Consider the following 15,553-nt stretch of genomic DNA (forward strand, 5'->3'; position numbering starts at 1 on the left):
CTCCGTTTTGAAAAGCCCTGATCCTGTTGGTGGCAAAGCTTTCCCTATGCCACGCTCAGCAGCCAGTAGAGCAGTGGCAGTGCTGACAGTACCCCTGGGGTGCTCTGCACAGCACACAGGCGTCATTGGGTGCAGAAGCCTGGGAGAGCTCAGATCAGACTCCACAGGGCAACCCAGTAGGGTGAGAGGAACCTCAGGAAAAACCCCATCAGTGCCCTTGAAGCCAGAGCTGGCGAGGATCTGAGCTGTTCCAGAGTCACCTGTCCTGGCACCCTGGGGCTGGGTGGTGCCAGCAGTGGGGACATTCCCCATGGCACTGTTTTCATAATATTGGTGGGGTCAGAGCAGTGCAGGTGCTGCTGCTGTCCCCACGGGGCTCACAGTGGCCAGGGGCTGCCCAACCCTGCCTCGGGGGCAGCAGAGGTGGGACCCAGCCTGATGGCACCATGCCACCAGGAGAGGTTTGGGGTTTGGGGTTTTGGCTCTAGGGTTGCTGAGGAAATATTTACACCTCTTTTTGCAATCATTCACAGCAAGTGAGCCTCCTTCACCCTCCTCCTTCTGTTTCCTTAGGAACTGGAAACTGAAGGTGCCCAATGAGGTGTTACAGATTCAATAGCTCGGGCCAAAGGCTGCCACCCATCCTGTCCTCGTGTGACACAGCTCTGCCACTGTCATCAAAGGACACCCAGCATCTGCCCTTCATCTTTGTGCACTGAGCACACACACAGATCCTCAGCACCAAGAGCCATTCCCTGAGCCCCCAGGTGTGGGTGTTGCTGCAGGCAGAGTGAGGTGTTCTGGCTGTGCCCACATCTCATTGGCATTGTTACCTCTGCCATTAATTGGCAGGGCAGGGGTGGTGTTGGCTGCTCAGGGTATGGTTTGCTCACAATGGTGAGGTAAAGGGACTGAAGGAGCAGCAGGAGAGGCTGGGCTGTGGTCCTGTGGCACTGGTGACACATCAGCCACACCTTTACCTTGGGAAAAGAGCAGAAAAAACCTCCAGGGTTTTCAGGGGAACATTTTGCCCCTCAGAAGATGTGAGCAGGAGCCCTGGCCCTGGCAGTGTGGTACCAGGAGGGTGCTGGCTGCAAACTCTCAGCTAACAGCAGCAGAATTCCCCTGTGCCTGTTGGATGGGGCTCTGGGGCCCTGGGCAGGACCAGAGGGACCCATGCTGGGCAGAAGCAGAGAAGGGTGTGGGTGCTGCCCACCAGGAATGCCCAACAGAACCAATGTGGACACTTGGAAATGGTTGGTGGCACAGAGTGCTGTGCCAGTGGGTCTGGAGGCTGCAGGGCTTGGGCATCTGTCCCTGCCCCTCTCACCATGCAGCCATTCAGCTCCAGGGCTGTGGCACTGCCAGCCTGGCATGAGGTTTGATGCCAGTGCAGCCAGGAGCAAGCTCTGCCACTGCCACTGCCCTCCCTGGGGGTCCCAACCCCAGCCTAGGGGGCAGCTGTCTCCCTGGAGCCCCAGGGATGTGTTTGTTCATGTCAAACAGCCCCCAGCTCACTGGCAACAGGCAGGAGCAGGAATACATGCTAAAAGAACCAGCAGCTCAGGGACAGGGGCAGAATAAATCTGCATAAATACAAATGAGGGGAATATTTATTTGCCACATTGACCATGTTTCTGTAGCTACTTTAAGCTGTGAGAGTGGGGGTCCAGCAGCCTGGGCAGGGTTTGGGTTTCCCTTAGGCCTGGCTCTGGAGCTGCAGCCCCTGTGGTTCCCCACCTTTCCAGAAGACTCACCTATTCAATATTCCTCACATGTGAGTTACTCCTGTAGCTGATGGGAGAGATAAATAACAAAACCCTTGCAAATGCAAAAATCCTTTGGCAGTTTGGAAAGGAACCAAGTCACGTGTTGAATGCAGATGAAGAAAAATCATTTTTATTGTAAGGAGTAACAGAAGGGTGTGAATCTGCCTCAAATCCACCTCACCCACAATGCAGCACGTCCAAATCCACTTGGAGATTACAAGGCAGGATAGCATTCACTCTGATCAGTTCAAAGCGTTGCTGTTTGGGAACAAATAGGCTGAGTGTGCGCCTGGATTAGGCTGGGGGCTTTTTTTGCCTCTTTTTAACAGTATGAAATCACTGGAAACAGCAAAAATCCCTTTTGAAATGGAAAGCCAATCAAGAAGCAGAAGGAGAGCAAAGACAATGTGTTTACAGCTCATTGAATTCGTCCCTTTTCTCTCTTCCTTTCTCAGAAGATTTGGGCAGTTGGTGCAGTCTCTGAAATTCCTGAGGGGACCAAACCCCCCTGCCTCACTGTCTGCATCCAGCACCTGGAATGTTCCCTCTGTGCTGAGCCGTTGCCTGGCCTAAACCCCAGCCCAAGTGAAGCTGGGATGGGTGTGAGGGAAAACCAAGGGATCAAGGTCATCCCTTCATCAGTGAGTGCCATGACAAGTGGTTTGTGGCCATGACAGCCAGGAGGGACAGTGTCATCAACATGGCTGATCACTGACATAGCTAATTATCAATATGGCTAATTACTGACTTATCATTATTGGCACAGAATATCATTGGCACAGATAACTCTAGGCTGGACAGAGACACCAAAATCTGAGAAGGCTGAAATGTAGAACAGAAGAAAGAGTCTTTTCTTGGTTGGGTTTCTCCATTTTTATGTCTATTCTCCACCTACTGAGTCGTTTTCCTCCCTTCCCTCCTCTTCCTGGGCAATCACCTGCAGGGGCAACCTGGAGGGATACCAGAGTGGAGATTTTAGGCAGCCCTGTGCTCCCCCTGTCACCTCCCACTAGCAGGCAGCAGGGGCAGGACTCTTCTCACCCAGGCCAGGTTCTGGCACCGGCACAGCTGGCAGCAGAGCTCTGAGCCAGGTCCCAGCCAGCCAATCCTCCTTACCCAGGGCTCTGCCGGTCCTGCAGCTATGGATTGATCCCGGGATTGACACCTGCAGCTGGGGGAGACACACCCAGGTCAGTGCACTCCCTTCTCCAGGTGCCCAAAGCCTGGCAGTCCCCTGGTGTCCCCCAGCACAGGAACGGGCTCAGCAGTGCCTGCTGTACCAGTGGCCTGAGAGGGCCCAGCTTTATGGGCAGAGATGATTTAGTGCCCTCAGGAATACGGCTCTGGGGAAGCTGGGAAGACTTCCAACTCTTCCTTCCCTTCCCTATATATTAACTTTCCATGCATATGAAGCTGAAAGCTCTTCCAATCACCTCTGCAAATATTAATTAATCCTCGCAGCATCCTGAGGACCATTATTCACTCTTATTAAGCAAATATTATTAAATCCTTTTATAAGAGGTGAAGTGACTTTTCCAGGGCTGTGCAGGGCACAAGTAGGAGTGCACAGACTTTCTCTTGCTACTGTATTCCAGACCTGCCACTGCACAGGAGCAAAGCTGCTCACATCTGAGCTGGGGGCCATCTCTGAGGACCAGGGACCCCAACACCCCTAGCAGTGCAGTGCCCTGTGAGGTACAAGTGCTCTGTGGGACTGTTTAGAGATGCCCCCCAGAGCCATGAGAGCTCTCCCCACTCTTGGCCACTCCCCAGGACTGTGTCCCCCATTTCAGCTGCCCTGTTCTGGCTCACACACACCCGTGGGGATCCCCATGGCAGCCCTGGGGCTGGACTTACTCTGGAGGAGCCAGTCGATGAAGGTGCTTGGGAATGGGGAATTCTGCAAAGAACAAGGGGGTGTTAGAGCATGGGAATGTGGAGGGAGGGCAGCAGTGTGGGGACATGGGATGGAAAATGGGATGGGACATGGCTCTACCTGCAGATCCAGCTCCACATAGTGCCCAGATGTCACTGGCAGTTTGGAGAAGGCAGAGAAGATTTTCCCCAGAAGCCCAAAGGAGATGACACCTGGGGAGAGGCCATCAGGGCTGGGCAGAGCTGTTTGTCTGAGCCTGCTGGAGCCCTGTGCCCACCCAGAGCATCTGGCAGAGGCTGGGAGAGCACTGTCCTACCCAGCAAGGAGGAAAAACTCCTTCTCCTTCCTGTAGATCTCAAACTCCCTGGGGTTCAAAGGCTCCCATGAAAGCTGCTACCCTGGAGCTCACAGGTGCAGATCCCATCATAAAGGACATGTTGGGGGGAACAGATCTGCTTTCAGTGAAGCAGCAATTGTGTGTGAGGTTTGACATAAACAGAGCTGGGGAGGGGAAACCCTCTGGCTCTGTGGGGCTGCATCTGGGGGTCCTGGCATAGCCAGCTCTTGGCAGCAGCTTGGGTCTAGCCCTGGTTAGAAAAACACCTGTAAGAAGAGCAGGACTGTAGTGTCTGGCAGTGGTGGTGAGCCAGGACTGTGCCACCCACAGCAGCTTTGCCAGCAGAGAAAAGCTGCTCCTGCTCCATGCAGAGAGCCCTGCTTGCACAGCTCCAGCTCTCCTGAGGACACCTGCTGCCTGTGGAGGTGGCCAGACACACAAACCCCCAGGGTCATTCTAAAACTTAATATAGGAAAGGAAATGTAATGACTTACGGTTGAGGAATTGCAGATTAATGTTGATGATGCTGACCCACATGTTCACTAATGGGCAGAGCTGCAATGGCAAAGAGTGGCACAGTCTTGGTGAGAGCACTGCGGGTGCAGCAGCGCGTTCCCCAGCACCACTTGAGTTTCACAGGTTTAAATCAGGATGGGACAAACATCCTGATTTCATCCTAGAGCATAATTCTCCCATGGAAAAAGAGCTATATGATTTGTTCAGCCCCCTTCTCAAAATGGCACAGGTTCTACTGAACAAGGTAAAAGATCCTCTAAAAGGCCACTTTGCTCTAAACTGAGCTGCTGCTTCTGTTTATCCCCACAGGGAGCAGCTGAGTATAAATTACCCCATAACATCACACGATGAAATTGAAATTACTCTAAACAAATAAATTTTGACTCTAAGGAAGATCAGCAATTTTGTGTAACTCACTTATGGGCTGCAAGCATATATATATATGTGCAGCCCAATATACATATCTGTGCATGCACAAATGCATATTGTGTATGTATGTGTGTGTCTACATATATTTTATATATATATATATATATATATATGTATATATGTATATATATATATTTATGTATTTATATATATCTTTATATATATATAATAGATATATATATATAATAGATATTGTCCCTGCCAAGGGCAGGGGGATTGGAACTAACTAACCTTTGAGGTCCTTTCCAATCCAAACTGTTCTGTGATTCTGTATGTGCATGTATAAATCTACCAGGCAGTTCTGGCAGGAGCACTGCCTGCAGCTGAAATGCAGCTTCACAGCAAAGAATATTCAGACACTCACCAGTGCAGGGACAAGGGACTTAAGAGACTTGTTCAGCAAGCTGCTCACCAGATTGGTGAGGAAGCTGGGGAGGGAAAAGACAGACAAAAATTAACAGGGAAGTTGTCAAAACCCAGGACTTGACGTCAAGAAAAAACTGCGCTTCTCTGTAGAGGAGCCCCCTCCTCTTCTCTGATAAGAGATGCTGCAAGCCCAGAGCTCCCCCAGGCTTCAGCAGGAATTACAGGTGCTCAGGACTTTGTTATCTGAATCCCAAAATCTGCTTGTTATGCTGTCAATCCGTGCCCAGATTTGAGACTGAAGTTCTGCCCCTCTGCCCCCGCTGACCCCCATGCTCACCCCTTCCTCAGGCTGACGCTGAAGCTGCCAAGGAGGTTGCTGCAATCCTTAATCACCAGCTTAAGGTCACCAGGGGAGTCCTGGGTCAGGGCAATGTGTGATGTGATGTTTGCTTCTACTGAGGATCCACTCAGAAACTGAAAAATCCTGGAAAAGAGGAAGTGGCATTGAAGGTTATGGAGGAAGCCAAAGCAGCACCGGAGACCAATGCCTGTGGTGGAGCTGCAAGCAGAGCCTCAGCTGGGACAGTGCTTCAGTTCTGGGACTTCTCTCAGGCTCCTTCTCCTGTAGCAGATCACAAAACCATAGAATTGTTCAGGTTGGAATTTCCCTCTAAGATCAAGAAGCCAATTATAAACCCAGCACCACTGCCATGTTCACTAAACCATGTCCTCCAGAGCCATATCCACATGTTTATTAACACTTCCACGGATGGTGAGCGTCTGTGGAGTAAGGACAGCTGGAAATGCTTCCAGGGAGAGTCAGCAGCACAGCTTTCCTCACCAACCTGTTGCTTGGTGTTTGTCCAGTGCTCAGGAATGTCCCATCCTCCCCAGCACACTCAGGTGCCCATGGCCTCACTGTCTGGCCTCACTCACCCTGGGAAGCGGAGCACCAGCTTCGAGTACAGGTTCAGCACAAGCTCAGTCCCACGAAGAACCTTCCATGACACTCGGGCGTTCTCGAGGTTCAGCACCTTCAGCCTGGGGGTTGACACCAAGGCAAACCCACCTTGAGATGGCAGGATCAGCAGGAGCAGGTCCTACAGTCCCATCTCTTCCTGCTCCTTGTTTGACCTGTGGATATTCCCATGTAAAAGTGAAGGTGAGGAAGGACCAATTCCCACTCTGCAAACAGCCAATCTCAAAGCATGGTCAGGTTTCTCAAGGCTCTGTCCTCCTGAGTCTCAGCCATCTCCATGGGTGGAGATTGCCTCACCTGCTGTATTGCCCATGGCAGTGTCACACCACTCCCACAGGTAAGACTTTTCCCATTTCTGGTTGGAATTTCCCCTGTTGCAGATTCTCCTGTGAGCTGTGAGCCTAGGACTGGTGGTTTGTATGAGAGGGAGGGTCTGATCCCCTGGATATCATGGGCCACCCTGCAGTGAGCCCCACCACGGGGCTTCTGACTCACCAGGCGTAGCGTGTCATCTTCTGGGGGGCTCCACCACCCAACAGCCCTCCTGCTGCACCCAGCAGTCCTCCTGCTTCACCCAGAAGACCATCGAGTCCAAGCAGACTTCCATTGCCTAGGAGACCTCCTTTTCCAAGAAGCCCTGTGCCAAGCAGACCTGTCTCTCCAAGAAGGCTGTTATTGCCAAGGAGGCCATTGTTGAGGAGACCATTGCCAAGTCCCTCCCCACCAAGGAGGCCTGTTGCAAGGCCTTTCCCACCAAGGATTCCTGTGCCAACTCCTTCTCCACCAAGGAGTCCTGTGCCAAGTGCTTCTCCACCAAGGATTCCTGTGCCGAGTCCTTCACCCTGGAGTCCTGTTCCAAGGCCTTTCCCACCAAGGATGCCTGTGCCAAGCAGCCCACTGCTGCCAGGCTGTCCTCCTGCAACAGACAGAACTTCCTTACTATTCTGTCCTTTACCACCCAGACACCCTCCTCAAAGCTGCTTTTACTGCTCCTCCTGGGGTTAGGGTTACACCTAGGGTTAGTGTTCTGCAAACCACAAAGCCCAGAGCTCCAGGCACGCTGCAGCTGCAAAAGGCATCCCAAGGGGAACACAAAACAGCCACAACATGGCTGCCTCCACAGCTTTCTCCTTGGAACCAGCCTTAGATCAAGAGTGCTTTTACTGCTCTAGCTAGGGTTAGGGTCCCAAACCTTTCCTTTGCCAAACTTTCTTACCTAGGAGGCCTGTGCCAAGGACTCCAGCTCCACTGGGTTCAGTTCCTGCACCAAGGGGACCTCCACTTTCTGCTCCACCTGGACTTCCTTTGCCCAGGAGGCCTGTGCCAAGCAGCCCTCCTTCACCAAGAGCACCTGTGCCAGGCAATCCACTTTTTCCACCAATGAGACCAGTGCCAAGCAGGCCTGCACCAAGAGAGTCCCAGCTACTGCCTGGACTTCCACTCTTGGGAGGATTTCATTGACAGGGAAGGTTGGTTTGGCCACCTCAGGGTGCTCACAGGGAGCCCTGAGCATCCTTAAACAAAGCTGGGTTCCTCATGGAGATGGGCCTGCCAGGAGGCAGATCCCTGATGAGCAGAGGGACATGCCATGAGCCCAAAATGGCACAGGACTGTGTTGTGACTCTCCCCTGGAAACACAGAAAATATCTGAACTCACCACCGCTGGGTTGTGCTGGGCTCAGCAGGTTGAGGAGGCCCTGGGAGGGGGACAGGAGGGCCCCGAGAAAGATGAGACAGCAGAAGGGTGGCATGTCCTGGCACAGCACCTGTGGGAGGACTCACATCAGCCCAAGCACCACTTTCACATGGGTGTTGACAGCCTGGGCTCTGGTGCAGCTCTCCATCCTTCATGTGCACTGCCCTGGGCTGGTGGGGAGCTTCCTCCTGGACGTGCCCTCCAGACACCATGCCCTCTATCCCAGGAGGTCAGCCCTGACCTGCAGCCCCCTTTTCCCACTTCTGGTTATTGGGGAGCAGTGGAAGCCCAGTGCCACACTGCTCCAGAGCATCGATGTCTCCACGCCTGACTGTGCTCCCCCCATGCAGAGCTGGGTGCCTGACACTGCAGGGAAGTGAAAATGCCATTTTAAGAGAGGAAGAGGGATGGAGATGAGGGAGGAGGACCTTGTACTGAGAGAGACGGATGGCTTCCAACCACTCTGAAATGGCCCTGAAAGAGGAGCACTCACAGGGGCACAGCCAAATAAAAAATGACGAGTGTCACAGTCGTGTCCTTCTGCCTGCTGTGAAGAGCACCCTGTGTTATTAAAGCTCAAAGCATGGCCAGAATCAGACTCACTTTCCTGTGGGCAGGTTGTTTGTTTTTCTCATCTTGTTCCACTCAAGCTGTGAAAAGAGTCTGTTTTCCCTGTGTTTGATCTACCCCCAGCCAAAAGAAAGTACCTTCAAGGACCTTCTGTTCCTGCCTGAGCTGGGCTTCTCAGGGTGACAGCGCAGGCTGGGGAGTGTTTGTTTATGCATGGAAAAGTGTTTGCAAAGAAATGAGAAAATGGTCTCTCTGCAGCACTGCCAGGGGTCCCAGCTCTAGGAGCATTTTCCTGGACAGCTCGTGTCCTGAACAGACACCTCAGCTTGTCCCTTCTGAGAAAAACAATGTACAGGGTGCAGATTGCAGAGGTTCAGCACTGAGAAATAACATTATTTAGGTCAGACTGAACAACTTCTTTATCTCTTCCAGATACTTTAAAAAAACCCCTCTATGACAGTTCTCGGCACAATTAAATTAGACTTTAATTCACTCGACTGTCTTTTACATTTTCCCTTTGATCAGCACGTAATGATGCACAGCTCCTGTAGCTGTGATTATTGAACAGGGGAGAAGGAGAGAAGCTCGAGCAGCTTCTATTGAAAATCATGTCAAATAAAATCAGTGGGATTTGTTGGAGGGGCTCTGAAAGACGTGTGCAGCATTGCAAAAGGGTACCAGAATGGATGTCAGGGCTCTTAGAAGAGCTCTTAGAGAATACGTGACCATGCAGGCACCTATCTCTGCAGTTATTAACAATATCTGCCAGGGTGCTGCTCCTCGGTCATGCACATTTCAGTGAGCCAAGCATCTTGCACATGCAAAAGGCACGTCTGGCTTTGCAGATAAACACTTATTTTACACCAGCTGAGATGAGGTCTGGAGAGCTGAAAATTGCTCTGAATTCTGGTCACCAAGATCATGAAAAAACTCCCAGTCCTTTCTGCCAGCTTAGTCATTATCACAAACTTAACAACAACGGGAATAAACGTGGAATTTAACAAGCAAGAGCTGTGCTAGCTTTAAAAATTAATTTTCATAAATGATTAAATGCTGCTACAGAAATCAAAGGAAAGCATCATTAAAATTCCTGCTTTTCAGGCTGAGTTATTCTGTGCTGTAGGTTGCCTGATGGAGCTGGCACGGTGGCCACAGTCCTTCAGTGCCACTTACCTGGACCCTTTGATGTCGAGGTGGAGCTGCCCATGGCCACGGCTGCTGGGAGCTGCTTTTATATACCCGAGCTGCAGGAATGAGGAAAGCCAGGGAAAGGATGGAGCAGGGACAGCTCCCTTTTGCTGGCTGTGAAATGTGACCCCTGCAGCAGCCTGAACACCACACCTTGCTGTGGCCAGCAGCATCCAGCCAGCCCAGCAGCTCACCCCTCACCCTGGGTATGGTGCCCACCTGCTCTGGGGAGTGTCCCAGGGCTGGCTCGGGACAGCTCTGCACCATCAAATGGAGCAGAATGAGTCCAAGGACAGTGAGAGGTGAGCAATTAGCTCCCAATGAGCTAATTACATACAGAAACCTCACAAATTGCAAAACAAATGAAGGAGAGTGTGGCTTTGTGGTGCACGGTCTGCTCTGAGAAAACTGTCTGTGCCCCAGAGGAGAGCCAGCCAAGTAGGAGCTGGCTCTGCGTCCAAGGAAGAGCTCCACAGTTTAAAGGAGGCTTGAGAGACAGCAGATAAAAGAAAACAGGGAAATAAATAGAGGGGAAAGGAAAAGGAGCATCAAAGATGACAGAAAAAATCTGATTCTGATGTTCCTGATGTGTTTCAGGGTGGATCTGGGCTAGACCAGGGCAGGACAGTCTCAAAAGCAGAGATGCTGCAGCTGTCCCAGCTACTCCCTCTCACCCCAGGAGCAATGGGTGGCTTTAGAGCCTTAAATGTGCAGAAGTTTCATGTGGTTCATGCAGAGTTCATGGGCATTTCTGGGTGATTTCCCCCCTGGTCCCTAAGTGCTCCCAGGACAAAGCCCAGAGCAGGTGAGGGTGTGATGGGTGCCCAACACAATCAAGACACCCCACAGCTTTGGCCCAGGCCCTGAAGAGTCTGACATGTTTGGGTCTGACACAGCATTTGCTGGCAGGGCTCTGCACCCCCTGAGCTGGGGGTGGACAAAGGGGACTGCAGCCCTTGCCCCTGAGGTCTGCCCTGAGCCCAGGGCTTTCACCAGAGCTGGCCCCCCCACAGGCTTGAGCACCTGCTGTGGCTGCAGAGAGGGCTGGACTTTATTGAACCTGAGCACAAGAATGCAAAGTACACCCACACCCTTCCGAGCACCCACAAAAGAGTTGGAAACACAATGTTCCATGGAAAACACACGTGTCCTCCTCCTGCTCAAGAATGCAGGCAGGATGCAGCATTTACAGGGATAACACCAAGCTGCTGCTGTGCCATGTTGGGTGTAGAGAGACACTCAGGATCCTCAGGCAAGTGAAGTCAATTTTCAGCAGCCTGGGGAGGAGAACCCCCTCTCCCAGCACACCCATGGGACACAAACCAGCCCAGCACAGTGCCACAGGACAGGGGGCACTGCTGAACTTCTCCCCAGGCCTCAGCCCCAACCTCCATCCCCTCTGTGTGCAGCCCCTGTCTCCTCAAGCTGTCCTGTGGTCAAACAAAGAGGTCAGGGCTGGGGTGGCTCCTCCAGCCTCTGACCAGGCTGCAGCCCAGGGAAACTGGGCTTTCCACCTGCGGGGAAACTGCCCTGTGATGAGGGGAAATTATGGAAGGAATTTCTGCATGGGTTGTTCCTTCATACACGTGTTATTCAGAAGGCAGAAGGACATCACCTGGGTGGATCACCATCATCTGGGTGGATCACCATCACCTCTGCTGCAGCTCTGAGCTGGATCAGGGTATGCCTTGAGAATCTGGCAACACCCAAAAATGAAAAGTTTCTGCTGGTGGGAGCACAAACAGTGACCAGGAGCTGCAGAGTAGGTTGCTCACTGATGCAGCAATTGCACAGTGCTGCTCTCCAGGACAGTCTGATCCTGAGTTCCTGCAGCACAGCTGTATCTCAGCTGAAGTTCATCAGGAGGCCCAGTGGGAGGAGGTGGTGTCCACTGTGGGTGGCAGGGGTGGCATGGGGGCCTGTGGGGGTTTGGGGACAGTCTCTGGCTCCAGCCACACACCCAATGACAGTCTGGAGTCACAGGGGAAGGAATCACAGGTCCAAATGTTTGCAATATTTGCCTTTACGGTCAGCTTCACGCTCCCTTGCTGTGGAAGGGCTGCACGCACGGCCTCACCCGGTCAGGGCCCGTGACACTTCCTTCTCCAGAAGTTTGTGAAACCCAAACCCTGCTGTGCTCTCCCATGACAGAGGTGAGAGCAAGGCATGAAGCCAGGAGCTCTGCCAGCTTCCACAGCCCCCTGCCCAGCTGCACATGGCTGAAGGAGACCTTGATGGAGCTAAGGGAAATATCCCAAGCCCTGTGCACAGATGGAAGGAGAAGATGCAGGACTCACATTCAAGTCCACCTTGAGAACTGGCCAGTTACCAGGGAAAGGCTGGACAGGGTGTACTGGATGCTGCCCAGCAAATCTGGGGGCACCAGTGCTGGGGGAGAGGAAAGGATCAGCAATTCCTTGTTGGGCTCGGCTGCAAATCCCCCTCCCTACCTGAAGCTCCTTTTCATCCAGAAGAGAGAGCCTGGCTTTCAAGTGGGCTCTGGGCAGGGAGCTCCTGTGCACCCCTGCTCCTGGCAGATGTGGGGCCAGGGTGGAGCAGAGGAGGGAAAGGAGTCCCAGTCCTCCCTCAGCTGGGGTGGGTGACACACAGCACAGGCAGGACAAGGCGTGGGACCCACTGTGTGCTCACAGGACACGAGTCCCAGCTGGTCACTGACGAGTCCCAGGGCAATGCTGAGCACTGGGCACAGCTGCAAGAGTTGGGGAAGGATGGTGAGAACCCACATTCAGAGCCAGAGAAGGACACACAGCCCTGCTTGGCTCTGCCAGGCTTTCCCTGGGCATGGGAGCGCTGGGCACTTGGAATGGTGGCCCTGCTCTGGATCTGGCCCTGGGCACCTTCCTCAGAGAAAGGAGGAGAATCAGGAGCCCAGAGGATGGCTAGAAACACCCTGGGGCTTTCAGGAGGAGGAGAGACTCCATGAGTTCATTTCACAGTCCAGGACATCATTAGGAACTCTCAGCATTTGGGCAGACCTCACATTGGGAAGGAAGGAGAAGCTTCTCCCAAGCTGATGGAGACATGGAATGTGTCTCCCACTGATCCCAAGGTACTGGGTGCATGCAGCAGCCCTGGGACAGTGGTTCTGCTCCTGCTGCAGGCATCAGTGATGCCACAGGGAGCTGCACCACATCTTTTCACACTCATTCCTCCTTCCCAGAATGTTTTATTTTTCCAACTTACCAGATTAGGGAGAAGTCTGTTCAGGACACTTGCCAATAAATTATCCACAATTGGGAGCAGGCTGTGGAAAAATAAAGGAGCACCATGAAAACAACCTGCTGCAAAGTAAATGGGTCTTGTTAAACAATTCCCTGTGAATAGCGTGGAGCACAGACCTCCCGGAGCAAGGCAATTGCAGCAGCAGAGTGAATCGTTTCTGCTTGGATTTTGCATGAGATAACTGTAATTTGCATCCCAAAATAGCCGATGGGAAATTTATTGCTGCCTTTTATCTGCTGGTGTATAGTCTCCTCAAATGAGCAGAGAAAATCTCAGGCTGAGTGGTTCCTCCACTACGTGCTCACGTCTCAGAAGACCCTGGTGCCTTGTCCATTAAAATAACCTCTGGATGCGGCACACGGGACAGAATTGTGCCCTGAGACCTCTGGGACAGCACACCACTCCCTGTGGGTGTGTGAGGGGTGCACAGGGACCAGCAGCACTGGCCCTGGGACATGGTTAGTGAGTGGCTGTCACCTGCGGGCACGGTGGGAGGCAGGGCTGCAACAGGGAAATGCCCTGGTACATTTGCAGGGCGTGGGTTGGGGCTGGCAGAACTTGATGGTGAGGTGGCTCACGCCAGCAGGGGACACCTCCATCACTCACCCTCCCAGGAGTCTGATTTTAATGCCACCAAACAGCCACAGCAGCAGCCCCAGCAAGAGGGACACTGCGGGTGACAGCTCTAAGCACAGCTGGGCTCCACCGGGGTTGGGGGAATCAAAGGCCAGTCAGACCAGAAATGCCAAAAGACACCGAATTTTCTCATTTATTTTCCTCTTTAAGTTACTATCCAGTTTTATCAGAGGCTTGGTTCTTTTGCCTTGTTTTTTCTTCCGCTCCTGCCGGGCATCCAAGCGCAGCCGAGCGCTGGCTGAGGCGGGAGCGCGGCTCGCAGAGCGCAGTTCGTGCACCCTCTACGGGCAAAGGCTCCGGCACTGCCGCTGCTCTGCCCTTCCCTGCAGCCTCAGGAGCCTCCTCTGCCCCGCAAACCTGCGGCGCTGCCAGAGCTTTCCTCTTTCGAGAGCCTGGCCAGTTGAAGTTTTAATTACATTTAAAACAAAGCTACTCCCGACGCAGCTTGAAGGGGGAGGTTTGCTCACAAGCATCGTGCTCTGCTCCTTCCCTGTGCAATTCCCTTGCCTTTCCTGGCTGGTCATGGTGCTGGAATGAGGATGTCAATCCCAAGGGACCCCCAGTGGTCCCTGTCTTCCAGAGTGGCACTGGTGACCCACCATCACTCAAAACCCCTTTGCTCCTTTACTTCACTCCTTCACTTTGCTCCTTTACTTTGCTCCTTAACTTCACTCCTTCACTTTGCTCCTTCACTTTACTCCTTTACAGCCCAACCTAAGCCCACCTCACCCTCAGGTGAGTTGTGCAAATTAAGGCTGAAATTGTATCAGTGACTCACACTGGCCTTTCTTATTAAAATGGCCCAGTTTTAACCTTATAATGATAAAAATAACCAGAACCTCAAAAGGATAGCACTACACAAAACCTCCTTGTACTTTCATGTTAAATGAATGAATTTTCAGAAAAGGGTTTTCATTTTGCTATAATGACCTATTTTCTGATAGTCACTAAATATAGTCACTACATATAAACTGGAATTACTCACTTCATTCCTACTATTGTTGTATTTATTCCCATGTTTTTTCTTGGCTCACTGGAGTACATCATAAGGTTTGGGGGTAAAAAAGAGGCTCTGTCCCCCCAGGCTCACAGTACCTTTCATCATTTTTTGAACTCCTTTTATTTACCTGGCCTTATCCTGAATTTCAAGGCTTTGCTCAGCTCCTCCTAAAGTGAGACCTTATGCTGGTCCATGGGCACCTCTGCTTTAACCCACACAGCAGATCCTTCTGTGGTGAGGATGCTGCAGGAAAAGTGGAAAAGTGCTTGAATTTCCAAAGCTGGCTAGAGGATTGAGGGTGTAAAGCACCATTTGTGAGTTTCATATATTCCACTATAAATTATGACTTGTAAACCAGGGAAAGGCATTGAGCAGCAGGTTACTGGACAGCCAGTGTCAGGCAGCACTGTTCCCAAGAGCCCAGGGCAAAAAGGAAGGAAAAGGTGTGTGGGACTCTGTGGCTGCAGCACGTGAGGCTGCACTCACCTGAAAGAAAACGCTGGGAAATCAGCTTCTCCCACAGAAATCCCTGCTGGCACCTGCCCAGGTGCTGGCACACACAGGTTACCACAGCAGGGGGAATTTTTTAAGTTCCCAGCAAGTGTGTGGGGAGGCTTTGGAATAGTACCAAGAGATTTTTGTCTCTTTCACTGCTCAAGGAACCTCGAGAAGTGGCTCCTGAGGCTTGTCCCACCCATGCTGCAGCTGCCAGCTCCTTCCCAGCAGATGGTGTTTCCTCCAAAAAACCCCTGTGCTGGGACACCTCCATGGCCACTCCTGGCCATAAGGGCACCTTTGTTCTGGTGTCCTCAACACTTAATTCCTTTGTCAGATCAAATGTGCTTTTTTTGACAGCCTGGTGTGTCTTACACAACAAGGGGATAATACACACCTAAATAAATCCCCATGGGGTGTGTGCTCACGTTATCTGTGCAGAGCCTTGCACAA

General features: G+C 52.1%; 1 protein-coding gene and 1 long non-coding RNA gene across 2 annotated transcripts; both read right to left on the minus strand.

The window, feature by feature from the left end:
- Positions 1-1,961: 1,961 nt before the first annotated feature.
- Positions 1,962-3,852, minus strand: LOC139599636 (uncharacterized). Its single transcript, XR_011682282.1, has 4 exons — positions 3,766-3,852; positions 3,627-3,669; positions 2,886-2,940; positions 1,962-2,719 (listed from the first exon to the last, which is right to left on the minus strand). It is a non-coding gene; the product is annotated as an uncharacterized lncRNA (long non-coding RNA).
- A 1,427-nt stretch (positions 3,853-5,279) lies between these two features.
- Positions 5,280-6,897, minus strand: LOC139599321 (BPI fold-containing family B member 4-like). The gene is made up of 4 exons (XM_071446525.1): positions 6,768-6,897; positions 6,230-6,334; positions 5,631-5,777; positions 5,280-5,355 (listed from the first exon to the last, which is right to left on the minus strand). Exons 1-4 carry the CDS (start codon positions 6,782-6,784, stop codon positions 5,280-5,282), a joined length of 345 nt encoding a protein of 114 aa, XP_071302626.1. The 5' UTR covers positions 6,785-6,897.
- Positions 6,898-15,553: the final 8,656 nt, after the last annotated feature.

This window comes from Agelaius tricolor, unplaced genomic scaffold (genome assembly GCF_023055355.1).
Source record: "Agelaius tricolor isolate 1412-34295 unplaced genomic scaffold, bAgeTri1.0.p SCAF_23, whole genome shotgun sequence".
NCBI lineage: Eukaryota > Metazoa > Chordata > Aves > Passeriformes > Icteridae > Agelaius > Agelaius tricolor.

Excerpts from the sequence above, each read along its gene's own strand:
- LOC139599321 (XM_071446525.1), bottom strand. Across the intron at positions 5,778-6,229 it reads CTGGTGCTCCGCTTCCCAGG|GATTTTTCAGTTTCTGAGTG; the intron begins GTGAGTGAGGCC and ends CCTCTTTTCCAG. Across the intron at positions 5,356-5,630 it reads AGCGTCAGCCTGAGGAAGGG|CTTCCTCACCAATCTGGTGA; the intron begins GTGAGCATGGGG and ends TTCCCTCCCCAG.